The sequence below is a fragment of the Dermacentor andersoni genome, chromosome 3 (genome assembly GCF_023375885.2).
Source record: "Dermacentor andersoni chromosome 3, qqDerAnde1_hic_scaffold, whole genome shotgun sequence".
NCBI classification, from domain to species: Eukaryota; Metazoa; Arthropoda; class Arachnida; order Ixodida; family Ixodidae; genus Dermacentor; species Dermacentor andersoni.
In genome coordinates this window covers 152275263-152296411 of record NC_092816.1, presented here as the reverse complement: position 1 = coordinate 152296411, position 21149 = coordinate 152275263, and the positions used below count along the sequence as shown (strand labels likewise).

Sequence of the window (21149 nt, the reverse complement as noted above, 5' to 3'; positions counted from 1 at the left end):
GGGAAAATGCGCACCCCGTGGTCACAATTGAGAGTACATTTCCTGATGGACAAACAACTCATGTCTGAATGCAGAGATTTCTAGGCGTAATCATTAATCGTGACATTTGTTGCAGTGCTTTATGGTACACATGAAATAAAAGATGCAAGACCCGATGATGCATTTCTACAGCATGATTTTTCTAGGGTATCTATGCAGAGCTTGCCTTTAATGAACAATACCTGCAGAACTAACATCCGTTCCATCGAACGCCCTCCAGCCCCAATATTAAGGGTTTTTCTTGGCTTGCCAAGGTGTGCGATCACCAGGAGAAACCATTGCAATTGCGCCCATGACCAGCTATTCAGGATTCACATAGTTACGTAAGGGCGCGCTCAGAGACACACAGGCACCTTTCCCGCGCCATTTCTCACCATCTCGCCTCCAGGCCAAAAGACCATGTGCCTCACTTCGTTAGCTGATATTGCTTTATTGCTACGACCTTCAAACAGACTACGCAGCTACAGCGAGAGTTCCGGTTCTCCCTTGATGATTGGCTCATCCACAAATCCGACTGACAGTACACCAGATATTTGGAAGAAAGCACAACACTCATTACCATCTCTCGAGCAGCTCTCTCTCCTCTTGCTGTAAGAGGTAGACAACGGCCGGGCACATTAACCTGTACACTGTCATCGCAATCATCGGGGGCGAGCCCACAAAATCAGTTCCTTTTGTTTTCTTGCAAAAGCCACCCCTTTAACTTTCAGGCCTCTCCACCGAACAACATCGGCAGCTGCGGCCGATAAAGGGTTCAGGGCACCAATGAACTTCAGACATGTTGGCGTTTTGAGCCAACATGAGGGGTTGTAGACAAACTGTGAACCAATCACAGCTGACAAGACGGTGAATTCGACAATACGGCGCTGTTTTGCAGCGTCTGGAACTAGTAGCCCCCATGGCGTAATACGGGTTCGCGCATTCAGTCGCAACGATGTCGCGACTAATTAGGCAATTCCGTCCCAACTCTGTTACGGGGAGCACTACTTTGTACGGCCGCAGTACAAACCGCGGTTTATTCTTTTTTTTAATTTTTACTGGTTGCGTTTGTACCTTGCATTACCTTCGGTATTGACACACGAAAGCGCCTAGATAGGCGCCAGAAAACTGGGTTGACTCCAAAAAAAATATTTCGCATTAAAATAGATGGTTAGCTTGGATACGAATGAGATTGACAATTTTACGAGCTAGAGTGAGCTGGGAATAATAAAGTATTGAACATTTTTGATGTCCCCGGACTGTCGTACTCTTTAACGAAGATTGCACGCCCGGTAATCCGCATTTTGTTAAGAGGAGAAGACGACTAGCCAAGGCTCGCATGTATGCGCTTAGCTGCTGCTGACTACGCATGCACTCAAGATTGTAAACATATCTTGATATATGTTGTGGCAAGCACACATGTTAAAAAAGGTGTAGCTTCGCTGAATATGTCGTTCTCAGTACGTAAAGCATAACAAAATATTCTTAACAAGCTTCAGATTTGTTGAAGTGAAAAGCACGTAGGCGCATCGGGCGCGAAATTTTAATTTTGTCTATTCTTTGTGGACCGAATTCCAAATTTAGTGACCAATAAACTAATAAAATAATAGCGTTGGAAAGTGGGCATAGATGTATATACCGCTCTGACTGTTCTCGCTGCTTATGCATCCCCGGGGACTGTCAGCCTCGAAAAACGGATGGTCACGAGAGGCAACAGAGGAATTTCGATGGCACCGAAACAATATTATCCACAGATTGCTCGCGCGCAAACACTGTCGCGATGGGTTACATAGTACTGAGGCGAGATAGAGCTATCTGCCGGTTATGAGAAAAAAAAAGAAGAAAGAGAAATACTCGCCGTCGTGTAGCGCTTCCACTGAGGACGCTCACGTGGCGAATTGGAGTCCATGTTAGCATCCCGCCATCAGGCTAAAATAAGGACGCGTGTAAATTATCCCCAGCATTACCGTTCTGTGTATGCTTGCGGTTGTAAGCATTACATCCCTGTCAAATAACAGTTCACCCGTAAGGTGTCCAATGAGCTTTTTCTGCATTTATTCAGCACGTCACCCGCCAAAGGAAGGGGAAGCCAGGGCCGCTAACTTGTAGCGATGCCTTATGCCTTATTCTATGCTATTCTTATCATCCACCACACACGGTCGCCTGATCCCATTGATAATGTGGGCAGACCGTCATTCTGACCACTGGCCAAGCGCGAAAAGCCTGAAAACGCATAGAATCGGAAAAGGCATCGCTACAAAATACCGGCCCAGAAGGCGCTCAACGGCGGCGTGGTCACGAGTTCAAAGATGGCAGCGCCGGACTTTAAAGCGGGCCTGCCTGCTCTCTATTAATAAACTTAGTTGCGAGTGGTGCTCCTTTCTGTCCTCTTATTGCATCCTGTTCTTTTGCGTCCTATTGCACCAATAATAAGTGTCGACCAGCTAACCCAGCTACACGTACTGAAATGTTCACACATTGGTTGATTGATTGGTTGATTGATTGATTGATTGATTGATTGATTGATTTGTCTCTTCATAGTACAGCGTAAAAGGTGGAGGAGGGAAAAACCGATCAAACGACGGCTTCAGGTATCCTTCGCTCTCTTTGTCAACACTGACAGAAGCTGAAAGACAGCACAATATCACAGCAACGTTCTTTAAACTGACACATTGTTTTAAAAAGATCAAGCCATAAAAGGAAACTGAAAAGACAGCTTATAGATAGCTTAAACAACAAAGAAATTAATTTTTCTGCATTGTTAAATACATTGTTTCTCGTATCCGAAAACTTGACTTAACCGGATTCGTCTAACGGGAGTCTACTCTAGACCAGCCGCCTTCGACATGGCGCTGCATGCAATAAAAGGGCACATTGAGTGTGAAGAAAGTGTGCTACGCTCTTTTCAGCCAAGTTCCTGGCGGTGACTGACGGAAGAATACAATAGGCGCAATGAAAAGTTCCTTGCGGCAGCAGGCTAATGCAATATTCGATAACACAAAGTGGGAATAATACGAATAAACTGCCATTTAAGCGATCAGTCACCTGCACATAGCTCCTGGTGATTATCGCGCTCTCCTTTGTGATCTTTGGCCCCTTCATTTACGTGCCACAGATCTTCGGAGGTGAAACTACCATGTAATTCTGCAACGATTTACTTTACCGGCTTTTTTAAATCTGCAGTCACGTGAGTCTGAGAAAAAATAGTTCCCCGGCCAGCTTTCTTTTCTTGCTCACGCCTCTCTCCGAATGTGAATACATTGTTGACGGGCGGTCCGGATCCACGCGCGTGACACAGGCTTTTGACGGATTTTGGGAAACCGTACGGGCGACCAAAATACCCTCGCAGTTGTCCCTACACGAATGCACTAATGGCCCCGGCGCTGTACCAGCCCCACCCCTCGCAACCCCCCTACCCGCTGTGAACCACACAACGCGCACACTGGCACACGCAAAACACCCCCGCAGCGGCGAGGAGCCCCCCTCCTCTACCCCGTCGCGGTTCCCTCCTTCTCGGCGGCCAGCTGTAGCAAAAAAAAGCATAGAGAGGGATGACACCGCAGGCCTCGAGACCTGCGCGGGGACCCCCCCGCCTAAGTACCCCCTCCAGTTACGCCCTCTCTCCAGCCAGTCCCCACAAACGAATAGGCGAGAATGAGGAGGAGGTGAAGGAGGAGGGCGATCGACGTCTTCCAGGCGACGACAATCCCGCGACCACACACCCGCCGACTTGGCCGCGAGGCGCAGACGTCGAGAAGCCGGAGCCAGGAAACGCACACAAGCGGTAGCGCCGACCGGGCCACAGCGAAAGCAGGATGACACGCGTATCGAGTTGGCTCGGGCCGGCCCTCGGCTTCTGGCTGCTGCTGCTTTGCGTCCAGGCTGTGCGGGCTGCCCCGGAGCGCAGGCACCACGGCGACGGCTCGTGCCGGGCGGCGGGCCTGTGCTGTCCCGGACGCGACGCGTCGTGCGTGGTGCGCAAGATGATGTCGCACTCGTCCATCGGCGCCACCGGCGGACCCAACGCCCTGGTCGAGGAGCGAGACGAGCAGTCCTGCTACTGCGACCACGCCTGCATGCAGCTCGGAGACTGCTGCCACGACTTCAAGGAGTCCTGCGGAGGTGAGAGCACCTCCTCTGCAACCACGCATAAAATTCCATCACTGCTCGGTTTGGCGCCCCGACGCTTATATTAACCGTCGCAGAGCACCGAACGACATCGTTTTAGGAGGGTTACGATTTCTTAGCTCTCGTTAGTGCGTATAAAACACGCGAGTTGCCATGTCGCTTGGCTACCGGAGGTAGCCTTCTTCATTGGAACCAAAGGCTTTAATATTGCTCAATAAAATAAATGTAGAAACAGTGGTGCACTGCAAGGAAACAGACATACTTCTAAGAAGAGCGAAGCTATAATATGGATGTCAGATGTGCCGCCGTTGGTATACGCAGTGATTCAGTCATTTTTCATGTGTACCATTCTTCCACCAATATTCTTTCTCCACTTGAAATACACCCTTTGAGGCACGCACTTTCTTATTGCAGTACACGCCTTCAGGCAAAAAGCACAATCCGCTCTCTAGGGCGAAAATATGGAAATAATTAGAATGGCAACACCCCGAAGAAATAGTCTAGATGTACAACTGCGACTGTCTTTTCCTTTATAACGCACTTTCAGGGCATTCTCTGTCACGCTGAAAATGGGCAAGCAGGTTCGGTGCCCCGAAATGTGCAGCGCAGTTCTTGCTTGCGCGCTAGTGTGCGAGCGTTTTTAGAGCCCCCGTCACATTTCGGTACCGAAATATGTTTCGGTGCTGGCTACTCGTCAGTGAAATTATCAATTTATTTATGAAGGGAACGAGTGCCCGTCAATGCAAAATAAGGGAAGAAGGTCAATTAAATAAAGGTGCCACTGTAAAGCACGCTTGTTTGCGTTAGTGCAAGTAATACATTTCGAGAAACGCATGCTGTGGCTTCTATAATTCTAGCGTAAGTGTTTTATCCTGAATACGGGCCTAGTCCCGCATGGGAACTACAATGCACCGCCACAGTTGAGTCTGGCGGTGCGCCGGTGAGGGCAACATAAAAGCAATGTTCGGGACTGCGATTTATTCACTTCCGCCGTCCTTCTTGCTCCTTCGTCAGTTTGTAGCCCCCTGCAAGTTGTTCGTTTCCAGCTCGCCACCTAATTGAAGGTACGAGAATGAGAGCTCGGAGGTGTGTGACAATGCAAGGGTTGAAGTGAGTGAAGGAGCACTATTTAATTGCCCTAACAGATGGTTTTCTTTAGTATAGCTAACTTATTCTGTAAGATTTTTAAAAGGCAGAAAGGGGAGATGACAGTAGGGAACCGTCCTTCTGAGCCACGAATTGCGACGAATGTTGATAAAGAGTTATGAAGCTACGCAATTCCATGGTTACACGGTGGAGGCTGTGTATAAAAAGAATATTTAAACACATACAACGAACGTTTAGGAAATTTCTCTTACGTACTTAAATTAAGAAACAGCATGTTTTTGGACCTATGTACTACCAGATATCCCCCTTTCTACTGGAGACAAACCAAATCTTCATTAAATGTAAGCATGATGTAGTTGATCAGCACTGGGCTCTCTCGCAACCCAAAGCAACCCATTATAACAACATTCATCACGAGCAAGACGTCGAACGAGCAGCCAAACATCGTACGGTCTCGCTATAGACATGATAGCACAATCTATCTTTTGTGCACACTGACATCGCGTACCTAATTTCACAAATTTTCTCACTTACGCTAGGACACAGGTGCATCTGTAATTTCCGCTATGTCCCACTTTCTTATTTCGCACCCATTAATTAAGAAACAAAAACAAGCTGCGTGTCTATATGCGTGCATAATGACTTAATGGAAAGCAAAGTAAAGAATTCCGGGCCCGTGTTCACACACACACAACACACACACACACACACACACACACACACACACACACACACACACACACACACACACACACACACACACACACGCACGCACGCACGCACGCACGCACACCGCAAAACTCTATTGTTATAATTATTCGAAAGGAAAAATTTCAGTCCATCCTGATGCTGACCATATGAGCGAACGCGACAGGCCAACGGCAAGGGGCGCCACGAAAGAAAAGTTTGGTAATTCAGCACCTGTATGGTCACCTTGCCCAGGCACTGCATCAGTGCTGATCGCCTCTGTCAACCGAAGACGGCTACGCGCACCGACGCCAATCGTCGCCCACCTGCAGCTGCCAGCCTCGCTGGCATCCATGCAGCGAATTTTACTTTCAAGTTGAACCAAGCAGGCGGTATTACCATTGTCTTACGCAAATAATGGTATATTTTCCTTTCCTCTGTCGCCCGACTCGGTGACTGAGCGCCTATGTAATTCTTCTGCCGTGAACGAGGTCCGAGGTTCAAATCCCCGCTCCGGCGGCCTCATTTTCACGGGGCGAAATGCTACAAGCCTCGCGTATGCTTACACTGTGCCGCACTTCAGGGAAACTCTGGCGACTAAACTTATTCCCGAGCCGCCGCCTGCAACACCCATTCTATACCTCTATGCAATTGCGAGAAGTTAAAGCACACAAACTCATTCCTTTCTTTACCAAAACCACAATTATAATTAAAAAAAACAGTCACGTAATTCAAGCGTACACTCGCGCACTCGCTAATACACTTAACATATAAGCTTAGGGTCTTTAAAGAGCTGTTTTGTGCCGTGCAATATAAGTGAAGTGACAGTGGCTGTTAGGTAAGGAAATATAGCGTTGGGTGCTATACTCTGACGTTCGTCATTATGACAAACTGAAGTTATTAGTCAAGTGGCGTCCAAGTTTCGGCATCGAAATGCATAAAACTAACGAGACGCGGTGAAACCAGGCAAAGAGGCAACCAGGCAAACTCATTGTTCCAACTTCTTTTTCAGTGCCCGCCTGCCCTGTTTATTCGTCTTTGTCTACAACATATATATATATATATATATATAAAACGTATCACTTAATGTCAGTTTACAGTGCTTCCCATGTGCCAAGACTGTCAAAAAAGACTAAGTATTCGTGAGCATGAAGCCAGCTAACAATGTTTCGCCTAGACTAATTATCTACCATATATGCTATATACGCCGTCGCTGGAACTACACATGATTTTGTTAAGCCTGTAATGTTCAAGCATGGGTACATATCAAGCAAGATTATCACAACTTGTTGATATTTGCGTCTGACCACGAAGAGTAGGTAGATTTGGTGAAAAAACCTAAATGAGCCAAAGCTTAATTATTATAACAATTAAGGACTTACGAATTGACACGCTGAACAATTCACTGCGTAGCCACGAGTTAGCTCTTCCCAGCGTAAATAAGAATTTTGAGCTACCGAACCGAGCGCGATAACCTACGCTTCAGAATGAAACGATACGGTGGGCATTGCAGGGTTAAAGCCCTCTGCTCGATGCACCGGGCCTTTCAACTTTCGTGCGCGCTTCGCAGAATTCAGTGCACAACACCGAACACGTGGGCACGTTTTTAATAACGGGATGTTGACAGCGAAGGCAAAGACCTGCTTTAATTTCTGTCCGAGCAGCTTCGTTCGCAACCTGCCGTTTACGTAAGACAAGGTCTTTCGGTCTCAAGGGCACAGCCGGAGAGAGATCGCGAAGGAAGCTCGCCCTCGCAGAGAGTGAGCCCCGCTCAGCCGAGCTCACATGCCCCGGGAGCACAAAGAACTTGCAGCACGCCGTCATTAGAAGAGCCGCGGTGGGGCTGAAGTCTTCGGCGCGACGCGGGGCAGAGTTCACTGACTGGCGACGCGAGCTCGCTTCAAGGCCAGATGCTTCGGCGCGCACAGGGCGGAGGCATTTCTCTTCGGCACCACGGTTCGTTCGCATAACGGGCGCCATTTGTGGGGGGTGCGGCGACCCAGTACACTCCCGCTTGCGTCGGATCGCGAGATATTCGCGTGTCGCGTGTCTGGCATGGCTCCAACTTAGTGTACTATGCACGACGGAGAAAGAGGGGAGCGCGGGGTGCCAGAAGGGTTCAACGACTGATGACCCCGGATGGTCTGTAGCCGCAGCGTCAGCAGAAGCAGGGAGAGACTGTGACGGCAGGGGTGTCAGGGAGCACGTGCTCAATCGCGGTGGGCGAGGGCAGTCTTCGGCTTCCCTAGCACGAAGATCGGCAGAGTCGCTTCTGGCTTCGTGAAGTTGGGGTCAACGTACAAGGCGCAGTAGTAGAAATAGCAGTAGTAGCAGCAGTAGTAGTAGCAGCAGTAGTAATTGGTTGGTCGTCTTATAAGTGAATCAGTAAATAAATAATAAACAAATGGGCCTCACACATTCGTGCACAGTTCTTGTTCGACATCTGCTGTTCAGCATCAGTTTATGCAGACCGGATAGTAACAAGAAATATCTCATTATTATTGTTAGCTAGCTTGCGTTCAACATTTGAGCAGGGGAAGAATGAGTGTTGGTTTAGGTAAACAAAAGGTGAGGGAAAACCGATCGCTTCACGCTCGTTAAAATTCAACATTGAAGCTTGTGCTGGAGTAAATACATAGGGTCCCGCAAGCAACAACGTCTGCGTTAATGCTTCTGGTAACTACACACCGAAAAATTCTGCATGGTAACTATTATACAATGGGTAGGTGTTAACGAAAGAAGAGACAGACCACGCACTCAGCGCTATCATGTGCCTGACCGTACCAATTAAAACACGGCGCTATATCTTAACTGGCACCAAGGTAAAGCACAGTCTAAGCTGTGTCTCACTGGCAGATAAGCGCAATACGATAGTCACGTGGTGTAGCAATGATTTGGTCATTCAGTTTGAATAGGAAACAGCCTGTTTGATCCGGTGCATAATCGGGCACGTTCCTGTGAACGCAGCGGTGTTTCTAACAGTGCAATCAGTGAACACAACTTCAATTCTCATAAAATGGGAAAATTCAGCAAGTGTAACGTAATGTGCTCACTATTCTAGTGCTTAACTTCGTGTGATAGAATCCAAGTGGCTGCCGTTCGGCCAATAAATTTCGAAGCAGCCCGTCACAACTCGGAGACGAAAAACGCTTGGTTGGAGCGAGCTAAGCCTTTGGGCAAAAAACGCCCGCACAGCACAACATAAAAAATGAACGACGGCACTGGTCAGAGCGCTGTCAGCACTTCCCGGCCATATGCAATGCCTCCAGAACAAGCAGACACCACGCTGCTTTCGCTGGGACCCTCGCGTTCTTTCTTCCTTGCAGTGTAAGCCACCTTGCGATCAGGATCAGTACGACGTAAGAGTGAAGGACACGCACAAAGTAGCAGGGCAGCACCAGAAAAACAGAACCAGAATATGTTTTCAAAGTATGCTCCAATTCGTTCCCTCACCATTCCAAATGAGGTTGTGCTAATTTATTTCCGAACCAGACCGGAGAAAGTGTTCCTGTCTCGTTTGGATAGCCCTCCGGCTGACGCTTGCTCTGGCGGTGCTACTTGGACCATTGAACTACTCAGCGTTAATGCTGCGTTTTATCACGACGCATCCAAGGCGGAGTCTTTAGAAACGCCACTAAATAATGTTACTGCGGTGCGGCTTAGAAAAAAGAAATCGAGACTTCATGTTTTTTTGTAATCCGCATGTGATGATAGCCAATCGCCAGGAAGTGCTTAGGAGTCAAGAAAGATGTACAAAATCTCTTTGGTGCGTTCGTGCGTTACGTGAACGAGCGCTTTAAATCGTTTCGAGAATCAACCTTCCGCGAGTAGGCGCAACCTGAAAGAGTCAGAATTCCTCATGCGTTCTATGTCGGCGTAATTAAACGTTTCGGTACAAAGCACTGAGGCTTCGGCTAGTTAGTACATGCATACAGCGCGTAGAACGAGGAATATGTTTCACAAACACACTCTACGTGTCTTGAGAGGCCAGTCACGCGGGAATTCTGCGTGCATTTGAGGGCTTCTTTCCCGCTCTGAAAAACACTTTTTGTAGCACGCATTTAGCAACAGAAAGCTCTTGCCGAGGTTTTTCATGTCGCTGCACAATTTTATCCTTGTACACTCTTCATCTACTTATAATATTAAGAAGTTGATTAATTAATTGAGGCTAATTAACGAAATAGGACGAATGAAAAGAATAGTTTGAGTATCTCCAAGCCAAGGCAAATTAAATTACCACCGTTCTGTCCAGCTACGTGGCATCTGCACATTTTAAAACTCTGGCTTAAGTTAGCTTGGACACCCTGTATAGTCATGCTTCGAGCGGCATCACGAGCTCTGATTGCAAGTGTATCGCGTTCAGATGCCACGAGCGATCAGCTGGCCCATAGGAGATCTATTTGCCTATAGTGGCATGCTTGGTGAAGTTGCACACAAATTTTAATTGAAGATAGCAAAGAGACGAACGAATCTTATTTAGCTCCTAGAATTCAAGACAATTTTTTCACTTTACAGAATGGGGACCAATTCCGGTTAAACAAAAAAAATATGCGTTTAACTACAAAAAAAAAAAATTCTTTAAATGAAATAATGTTCCTTTAACAGAAAGTAAATATTTGTAGTAAACATGTAAGTTTTCCGGTGTATCTTTGTTTTTTCTTTACATTAATTTTTTTATAGTGGGCGACAGCGGTACACCCGACTTGAAGCATGTGTTCTGCTTTCCCACAACCTTAAAACGAGTCCGATACAATTACAGCGCAGAACAGCCGGATTCTTGGACGTACAGTTCCGCCAAGGAGGACCTTACTGCTCTCGAGCTTCTCGTCAGGATGGCGAACATAGTTTTCTTCCTTGAATTCATGCCAGCCCCCTCCTCTTAGCCAAGAAAAGAAATAGCAGAACCAACCCTACGCAGGCCACGAGCCACCGCTCTCTTTAATAAAGGTTCATTCAATAATTTCGCCATATCGCGTCTACTGAAATGAAGCGTTTTGACGCGTTCGTGCATGTCAACGAGTGCTTCGACCGTTTCAAGGTGCCAATATTTTTCAAAATTCTGATCTTCAAGCTTTCCAAAAAGGCATTTTTGAACTCTCCGATCACCTAGTCACATAATTACACTTCGATGCTAGCGGCCTTTTGTGCCTGATGTAGTAGGTGTCTATGTATCCTCTGTATCTCCCTCTTCGTCTACCGGAAACCTTCAGGTCCACCCAATGACGAAGGTCGTAGTATGCTACCTGAAATCGCACTAACCCAGAGTCAAAGCCACGGTGGGCTGCCAGTGCGCCTTCGTGAGCTGAACGCCACAAGGAAAACTAAATGGGGCTCATGGAAAATTTTCCACAAGTAGGACTTGAACCCATGGATTCCCAATCGGGACGTGCGATGCTCTACGGCCGAGGCTACCCTTTCGCGCATTTTCCTGGGCATTTGCATAAGTCCGCTTATACTCGCCCTGGCTGTGTTAGCCAGTGCCGCTAACGACGATCGCTGCGGATGTGGCGTCTCCTACCAATTGTGTGTTCCGCTTTTTTTCTCATAGTGGCGGACTGCCGGATGTCCGAGTGGGGCCCGTGGTCCGAGTGTGACACCGAGTGCGGATCCGGAGGCATGGGTCGCGAGCGCACCGTGCTGGAGCAGCCGCGGAATGGGGGCCAGTCCTGCGGCGAGCTTCGCCAAAGGCGCGGTTGCTACGGCCACCGATGCAACAGCAAGCCACAGGACAAGATCCACAGAGGTAGGTTACGTTGCAAGCGGCTGGCCAGGAGCAGCCGTTATAGCTAAACTCTTTCTCGAGACACACATTAGATCTGCTTAGAGATGCTGGGCCATTGAAATGCAAGAAACTGACTACTGGGGTTTCTGCCGCATTGCCAACGCGCTCTTAGAAACTTCTCGCGACGCACATGCGCGTAAGGGAACTTACAAAACGTACACTTACAAACTTGCACGTATACAACGGGCCATTTTTGCAAGCGTTTCTTTTTTTTTTTTTGGTAGGAACGATGGATTTAATATCCCGGAAGTGAAATGTTAGGAAAACTCGTGTGATAATAGTGGCAGAGTCTGTACTTGTATTCGTTAGTCGTTAGCGTATGTGGCATCTCGTGGAGCGACAGGCCGTACCTATAACCGTTCCTTACGCGACTCATCCCGTCGCTCCTCGGATATGACACAGGCGTATTTATTTATAGACTGCGTTCAGCAGCGCGCCTCTTCCGGCCCTAATAACGAAGTACGGGAGAAAGCTTTTGCGTGCCTCCCGTTGCAAGGCCCGACGCGATGCCCGTCAGCGCGGTTGCTTCCCTCACGCTCGATCACGCGCACGCGGAAGGGAGCGAGGGCGTACTGCCGCGATGTGACGCCGCGGCGCGCAATGTGTGGCGTTCTGTATGACGCAGCTGCCCTGTCAGGGCGCGCAAGTGCTCGGGCGTTGCCGGAGGCGCAAGAGCGTCGTCCTCTTGGAAGCGGGCGTCTCGACATAGGTGCCTGGTTCGCGTCTCGCGGGAACAGCGGTTTGCGGCGCCTGACAGCATCGGGGGGTCACACGAGTAGTATGGCCAATGGTGTCTGGGGAGAGCAACGCCCTCCGCCCCTGCCTCCTTAGGGCAAATATTGTCGCTCGATATTACGCATGCGCGCGGACGCACGTGCAGTCGATCCGCGAATTCACAAGGAAGCGCCATTTCTGACCTTATTTCTTTCCCCCCCTTTTTTTTTTTGCGGCAACCGTGCTACTTTTGCAGACGTAGCGCGAGGTGCATTCCATAAGGCTAATGTGCGCGCAGTCTGGTCGAGTATTGCGACCCCATCACATAGAAGTAGGCAAAGACGTCCGCAGAAGTCAGTCAACTTCCGTTAATGCTAACGGCGCATAAATAGAGGCAAGGCCGGGATAACTTAAAACTATTCCAGTATGTTTTTATTCCAAATCTGGAACCACAGGTGGTCAAAATTTCCGGAGTCCCCCTCAACGGTGTGCCTCACATTCAGCTCGTCGTTTTGTCACGTAAAACCCCATAATTATTTTTTTATACTGCCATCAGCCCTCCGAGATAGGTAAAATTGCTCGGGTCCAGCCCATATGGACGGGCGTCGGGCTGATATGGGTGGAGCCTGAGCCATTTAGGTTGAACTTGAAAAACGCTAAAACAATATATGTACAGCCATCCTCAGTGCTATGTGAGGACGTCTAAGTTCCAAAGTAGTATGTTCGTGAAGCAGCAAGTCATCTCTAGCTGGGTTAGCCAAAGCCATACCAAGTGCAGGACAATACTACAGCTATAATATGCCAGTTTGATATGTGAAACTAACGGCATGCATGCCTCCTGTACCGTCAACATCAAAATGAAATTCTATCATATTACGTGACAAAACCACCATATAATTATGAGGCATCATGACGCATTGTCAGCTCTACAAGTTATTAAGATGCGCAGCACGTTCTCCCATTACCAGTGGCTTGATAGCAAGAGAAGCTAGATTATACGTTTCGATTATAATTTCACGATGCGTTATACTGCTTTGGCGTTCACTTGATGTTACACGTGCATTTCGTTTCCTCACTGGGCGCGGCCTCTGGAAACAGGGATTTCCTTGAAGGATACGCCTGCGCGTGTTGTAGCCTAACTGCCGTTCTTTTCTATCTTTCTGTTTCAGAAACGGCACTGCTGCTTCCAGTGACGTTCTCTCCATTGCGTTCTATGAACGACTCGTACGACATCCGACAGAACCTAAAGTACTTGCCCAAGAGTGAGCTGAGCAAGGAGAACAACACCACCGCGAAACCGTAAGCGATCGCCTGAACCCGTGTACTGGGCCCGTATTCATAAACACGTCTTGTGCTAGAATTGCTCGTAAGAGAAATTTTCAGCTGATTCTGATGCTGTGCATATTATTAGCCAAAGCGACCGCCCAATGCCAAACATCACTTAAGAACGAAGCGGTTTGTGAATCGGCATGGTTTCTATTTTTTTTTTATGTCTAGCAACAACTACGGCAGTTTATATATATGTTAAGCGCGAGTGATTCTTATACGCTCGTGATTCGAAGGTTGGCACGAAGACTGAATATGAAAATGGCTATGAAAAAAAAAATTGTTCCCCAACAGGTGCGTCGACTTCTGAGAATCCGAGAAGCATCCTTGTTACTATATGTATAGACCGAAAAAGCTGGGAACAGGAATCACAAGAACAGAAAGGAACCGGAAGGACCGCTTCTATGCGATATGGCCCAAAAGAGAAGCCTTCTACAGTTTTGAAAAATCTGTTTACCTCAAGAATTGTGCGCGCTTAACAATTTCAGCGCATCCTCTTGACAAATGTTTGTGATCATGAGTTTCATTGATTCGGTGACACCGGCATGGTAGTGTGTCGCCGTACTAATGATTGCAACGTAATTGCTCGCATATAGTGGTCAGCGTCTCTGTTCTGGTAAGAACTTTCAGTTTCATTGCTTTAGCGGCAGTGAAGCTGATTGCTCGCGGCACGCTGCCCGCGTGGTGAAGCTGAACTATGTTTTGAAAAGTTCTCCCGACATGAAACTGTCCTAAATTGTGCGCTGCTTTAGGTTTGTTCGCTACAGCTGTTGTTTGAATCAAAATGCTTGTGTTTATCCCCGCTACACATAACTCTGTCGAATGAGAATTGCGAGCTTTGCTCCGCTGACTCGCAAATAAAATTTTGTGGTATGACCTCTCTGCGCGACGAGCAACACGAAGCATGTATAAGTAGATAATTTCGCATATCGGTCGCTTTTTATACAGACGAACCATTGGCAGCGATACTCGCATTACTACACCTCTTAGATGCTGGTGGCTATAGCAGCTGCTATCGCGCAGTGAGGTTACCAGACGCTAACATCATCATTCTCGCACAACATGAGTATCTTCTCGCCGCGATCATGCAGCATTTCATCTTTCCTTATGGCAGACATCATGTTTACAATGGTTCACGTGGCTCAATAAACTCTAGCATGCATGCTGGCTGAAAAACGCAGAGCGTAGTGCAGTGTTTCAATCGGCAACACACCCGCTGACTGCGCGGGCGGTCTCCTAGAAACTAGCCGCTAAGTTCTTTGACACAAAATGAAGGACGCTACATGACGTCAGCGCTTCTTTTTGCATTCACCTTGTCTAATTTCTGAAGAGCCTTTTCTGCCTTGCCCAATTAGCCACGCCTCATTGTCGAGACCCGATCTTCTCTATTTCTGTACTGGCTGGTAACTCCGAAGAAGCCGACCTCATTTACAGCTAAGATTTCTTTGCCTCTTCCTTCGACTTTCCTACTGCTGCTGCAGCTGCTGCCGCTGCTGTCTGGCACAGTGCGTCGGGGGGTGTTTCAAAGGGTGTGTATATGACACAGAGTTTGGGTACGGGCTAGTTGGTAATCCATTGCAAAGATGACTTACAGCGCATGCATACACAGAGGGACAACAAGAACGACGATGACAAGCGCTACCTGACGAAGTCAGCACTTCGTCGTTCTTGTTGTCCCTCTGTGTATTCACGCGCTGTCAGTCATGTTTGTATATGACAGGAGTGAGACAGAGAGTAAAGGCGAAAGGAGAAACTTGTTAGACCCTACCGCGTCGAATGTGCACAGTGCCCTCTGGAGCTCCCCAGACGTCGCCAATTAGCCTCTTGACAGCTGCAATTATCTGTGAACCCCTCAGAATCATTGCAGAAACTGCAGCGCTTCCCTTTCTACTAACGTGCGAGTCCAGAGGGGACGTAGATAAAAGTGTAGAGAGGAGGGAGTGAAAGAGGTACTTCCCATACAAGAGGTGGGGGGGGGGGGAGGTGACGTGAGAAGCCAAGGAAACGCTGCTGCTATACGACAGTGGTTGCGCAGAAACTGGATACGCTGAAGTTCAAGGGTACAGTACAGTACATTCCTGCTAATTCTGAAAAATAAACACCATGCAAATATGTCAAGCGGACAAATTACACAGGGCGTGCAGAAGCAGAACCACATTAACTTAAAGTGCACCGCAGGGTCAAGGCGACATTACGGAAGTGGTCGACCGTCAAATCAACACCTCTGTGCACCCCGCGGTAGCTTTGTAGCGATGGGATTGATAGAGGTCGCGGATTTGATCCCGAACGCGGCAGCCGTATTTCAGCGGTGGTGAAATAGAAAACGCAAGTGCACCTAGAATTTGGGACACGTTAAAGAGCATCACGGTGTCAAATTTAATCCGGAGACCTCCACTACGGCGTGCCTCATAATCCGATTATGGCTTTTACACGTACAGCCCTATAATCCAATTCAAGTTCAAGACTGCTGCCACGACGCGATGTGCTGAGTGAGACAATGACAACGCTCAACCCTCTCAGAGGTTATGAAATATGGCGCAGCACAACGCCTCAAGCAAACATCTATCCCTGTATGTTCTGTATACGACGCAGAAAAACAGCAGTGGTACACGCAAGGTAACGTTTAACATCAGCTCACAACTCTCGTGTTAGACTAAACGTTGAAAAAAATCAAACTTATGCCGTCAACATTACCGCTAATTATCTCCGATCAAAGCAACCAGCGCAGAAAGCTTCGACTGCACATATTACCGCAGTTCGCGGAATCTGCATAATTTTTTAATGGAAATAACATGCCACAGGTCGAGATTGAGAGTTATGGCGCAGTTGCAATGATTACATGTATAACATTAAGGTTTTGCGAATATTTGGTGCTGTAATTATTGTTCTGCGTTGTAGAGGTTTTGATGGCAGTGGGAGAAACTTGGCAGAATAGCTGCAAGACTATGTTCAAGACGTATTTGATCACGCCACCTGCGCCAAATTGGAGGATATTGTGGCAAAATTTACTGCGTGACAGAAACATGATGCTATGCTGAAGACGCGGCTGTCTATTTGAGGTCACTGCTGGACATTGAAGTTCCTCGTGACAGCGCCTGGCAAATAGTAGCCGAATAGCTCTGGATTGATATTACAACCTGTTCCCTGTAATATATATATAAATATATATATATATATGAAAAAAGGAGGGGGCGGATGGTTTCCCAGCGCTTTGATTATCAGCGGCCACCCGTTGTTGGCATCACTGTACATCTCTTCAAACCACAATAGAGGCTTTGTCGGCTTCAAGTAGCTAGACCAGCAAAGTATGCGTAATCTCGATGCCTTTAGGAACATTCGCTTTTTTTTCAGTTCCTGTGTAAAGAGAACAAGTCAGAAAAATTTGTCTTTAGGCTGTTCTTCTTGTAATGTTGTTTGCTAATTGATAGAATCCTGGCCGAATATGGCCAGCTGTACAACTCGTCAAAAATGAACTCCAGCCGCTCAGAAATTTAAAATAAAGAGAAAGGTAGGAATAAAAAAAATAGCGAAGGAAAAACCCGCAGAACAGTCACCAATACCATACAACGCAAGGCAATTTCCCTCTCATCAACATGCTACACAATACGCGCAGTCAGAGCCTGACGTTATCGGCAACACGTGAACGTCCACTCACAGCTCACGTTACCAGGATATATAGTTGCTATCAGTACAGTCAACTAACAAAAAACGCTTGCATCTTCTTGAGAAACGAAGGGTCGAGAGACGGCGTGAGTGCGTTACAAGAGTCTCTTTTTCCCATCACCCACGCAGATACGTGGTGCTGTTCGAGGTGACCAAGTCCCGGAAGGCCTGCGAGACCCTGGAATCGTTCAGCGCGCTGCGCGAAGGCCAGCGCTTGTGCGTATCCTGCGAGGTGACAGCCATGCGTAAGCACCTGGGCCACCGCTGCACGGGACACGGCCTGGATGACCGCACGTCGCGGTTCGCGGCCCTCGGCCACTTGCACTGCCACGGCCGCTGGCAGCGCATCGAGCGCACCGACCGCTGTGCGGTAGGACGGCAGCCGGACTTCATCTTCGTCTAGTCAGCTCCCCCCGCTTTCTCACTCCGAGGCAGAGCGGCACACAAAAGGCCGGCACATGGGTAGCCTTTGAGCAACGCAGTGTTTTAGTGTTGTGTATGTCTTTATTGTGACATTGCGCCGCCGCCAACAAGATTTGACTCGTTGCCCAGTTGAAAAAGATGACAGAGTGCGTCGCAAAAGCCATCAGAAAAGTGCCCTTTCCCGAAGTTCATTAATGCCAAGAACATGGCGAATAGCGTCCGTTAAAAGAGCAATTACTTGTCCGAAGTTTGGTCCGTTGCTTTTGCTTTGCGCAATTAGCTATGATGGGAAAGAATATACGTACAGATACAAGAAACCAAAATGTACTACCAGCCCATCATCCAGGATTTCGGCAGCGCGTGGGGCGGAATAAGTTGGACAATGTGAAATGCGGGAAAGCCTGCTTGGCATTCTTATAAAGTTTCGGTTTCTTTCCCACCTCGATCGTCTTTTGAGGACGACCAAATTCTTTGTCACGTTATGCCTCTTCGCAACAAAACTACAGTGTTCGACAGGGTGTACACTGTGGCGATGACAGGAAGAGACCACACTGCATAAATTTCTCTATTAAGAACAGTTGCACGTCGAAAATTATGGCAGAATCTTTTTTCAGTATAGAAAAAAAAATGTGGACGGCATTTCTAGCAGACGAGGAGAAATGAAGTCTCGGTGTGCGATAGAGGCGTCGCTAACTTGAAAGTCTCCGAATGCGAATTGCTGCCTGAAAGCAATGCGCTTTGCGTTGTTCTCACATCATTTATGCAAGTGATTTGTTCGCTCGTTACAAACAGATTCAAGGACATGCTATTGCTGACGCTGCTTTCGTGCGGTCGTGTATTTGCTCCGGTGGCCAGTAGTGACAGACGACGACGGAGTGGCAACCTACGGAATTTGTAGTCCTTCGGTATTACGTATGTGCTTGCAAAGTCTAAAGAGTGGGGTAGCGCATTTCTTTTTTAGTCGGCTTTTTTGTGAGGGTTAAAAGTTGTGGGGCTACTGCCGACGTGCACTAATACAGCGGGCTCACGAAGGTTGCCTATAAGACTAAATTTTAATGATACACGCAGATCCGCTGTGCTCTATAATGGTTTTCAGCCTATTTATGCACCTGTCCTCAATAGGCTGAGTTCTGCGTCTGTGTATGCGTTATTACAATGAGTAGGATTGCACGACGAATATCATGGCACGAAGGATGACCGCGATGTTATGATGGCACAACATAACTGTTGAAAAAGATGTTAGGATGAAAATCGGTAATGCCAGCTTTTTACAGGATGCCGCGATTTGGCGTAATTTATCGGGATACATTAGGAACAATGTGAAGATTTCTAACTTGCACAAGGTGCCAATGCCACCGCGAACGACATAGTTCTAACTCTAACAACATTACCTCGCACTACCATTACAACGCCCACGTTTTTGGATATGGGAGAAGCACATAAATGTCTTTTTTTTTCTTTTAGGATAAGTCGTGTTTTCTCTTTGTACTGTTTGCAACTGTTTGTGCACACGCTAGTGCTTCTTTGGCAACACTTTAAGGAACACACCGTCATGGATTTTTATTGCCACAGAGCATCTGCATGAGCGCAGCATTTCATTTGACCGCCCTCGTTAATCACTAGACGACTGCCACTGATTCGCATTTATGCGTACTTCATTTTGTTTCTTCTTATATGACATCGCATTTTGGGCAAATTTAGCTGACTCTTTTGGTGTAAGCGGGCAGCTGCTGTATGCCGTTCGCAACATAAGATCGTGTCGACGTCGTATTCTACAACGAATATTTTTCAACGTTCACCAAGCGTGCACCACGAGCTATCAAGCCTACATCAGAAAAACCAAAGCTGCATTTATGTGAGAGTATTCATCATACGTTTTCCGCGTAGAGGCATGTTTCTGGAAAATAATACTTTGCTGCCACATGATATAAAGCATTCGCTAATGCGCATCGCATCTCCAAGTACTCAGACTCAAGCGTTCGTCTTAAGACAGTGCGGTTAGCTGCTTTGTTCCACACTTACGTAGGCGGCTGCGCAGGACAATGCCAGGCATTTCTCACCGCAGCATTCATATCTTCCATTTCTACTCACAATGCAATCTCGAAGGAAGTGTAAATTCCTTCCATCTATTTTTTTTCACCTAAGCATCTACGTAAAGGGTCATTGAAACGATCTGACTGCACCAGCATCACACATTTATTATGGATAAATTATGCTTGGCTAATAACTTTTGCAACCTAAGGTGTTTCGGAAGATATGTAGAAACGTATTATTCAATCTCTGATCTCGATTTGTGTAGTCCGCGTGAAACTAGTTATGGTGACGTTACTAAAGAAGAAATCTACTGCCATTGACGTTTCTCAGAAATGCTTTCTAGTGCAACATGAGCAGAACTTTGCTGCTTAGCGGTATAATTAGATGCGTTAAACATAATCGACGACAATTTCAGCTTCTAGTTTGCCTGGACCGGAAAGTGATGGCACTGTCTGTCAGAATCTTGAATCTGCGATAGTTTTACACAACATGTTCTCATGTTCCATTCAACATGCCACTTATAGCATCTTTTTACATTTGTTGATAGAAGGTAGGTCCTTAGGCTAGCGAGTGCGAATAAATATTTTTTACCATTTCGGTGAGTTGACTTTCTCGTGTGCGCTTTCTTATGTGAAAGAAGCGACTCCTTCCTCCAGGAAGTAAAGGTAAGTGCTGCCATAAGTATTTAATAGGTCCTGAGATTCCCTGCGGCCGTTAACGCGGGAGGAAAATACACAAATTTTTTAGACGTTGTGTAAATCAAAAGCATAGCACTTGACAAGAGCCAGAAAAATAACAGAAAGAAAAGCCAAGCCTTTTCATCCACATCATCATACACACAGCCCAAATACATGAAGTCGTAGTAAAAGGAACATCACAAAGTTCAAGAACAGGCGAATAACATGAATCACTGAGTCGAGCTTATCAACGATAATTCATCAAACACAACTAGTAGAAACACTACTGCGACGTTTCCAGCAAAACAATGTAGAAAAGGCTGCGAAGCGAGCGCTCTACCACTGAGCTACGCCCTCGGGATGATAAACGGAGTCATGTGTGGACGATTTATTGTTCTGCATAGCCAGCAGCCACTAGAAAGTGAAAAAAGCTTCCTTTCGATCAGGCTTGTTGCAACACACCTGATGTGCCTGGGGTCATCCTAGCGTTGTCGTTAAAGAAACGGCGCTTGTGGCGACGTGGAGTTGTGGAAACCAGCGCGAGAAATGCGAGTATTACTTGTTTATGTGGAATTGACGTAGTATCGTTT

At 47.3% G+C, this 21149-nt stretch overlaps 1 protein-coding gene across 1 annotated transcript; it reads left to right on the top strand.

Moving 5' to 3' along the window:
* Positions 1–3723: 3723 nt before the first annotated feature.
* On the top strand, positions 3724–20479 carry LOC126524616 (somatomedin-B and thrombospondin type-1 domain-containing protein-like). Its single transcript, XM_050172915.3, has 4 exons — positions 3724–4140; positions 11489–11683; positions 13606–13735; positions 17555–20479. Exons 1-4 carry the CDS (start codon positions 3834–3836, stop codon positions 17826–17828), a joined length of 906 nt encoding a protein of 301 aa, XP_050028872.1. The 5' UTR covers positions 3724–3833; the 3' UTR covers positions 17829–20479.
* Positions 20480–21149: the final 670 nt, after the last annotated feature.

Bases quoted from the DNA above. Each gene is read 5' to 3' on its own strand.
- LOC126524616 (XM_050172915.3), top strand. From the start codon at position 3,834: ATGACACGCGTATCGAGTTGGCTCGGGCCGGCCCTCGGCTTCTGGCTG. The intron at 11,684-13,605 runs GTAGGTTACGTT...TTTCTGTTTCAG, and splicing joins ACAGGACAAGATCCACAGAG to AAACGGCACTGCTGCTTCCA. The intron at 13,736-17,554 runs GTAAGCGATCGC...TCACCCACGCAG, and splicing joins AACAACACCACCGCGAAACC to ATACGTGGTGCTGTTCGAGG.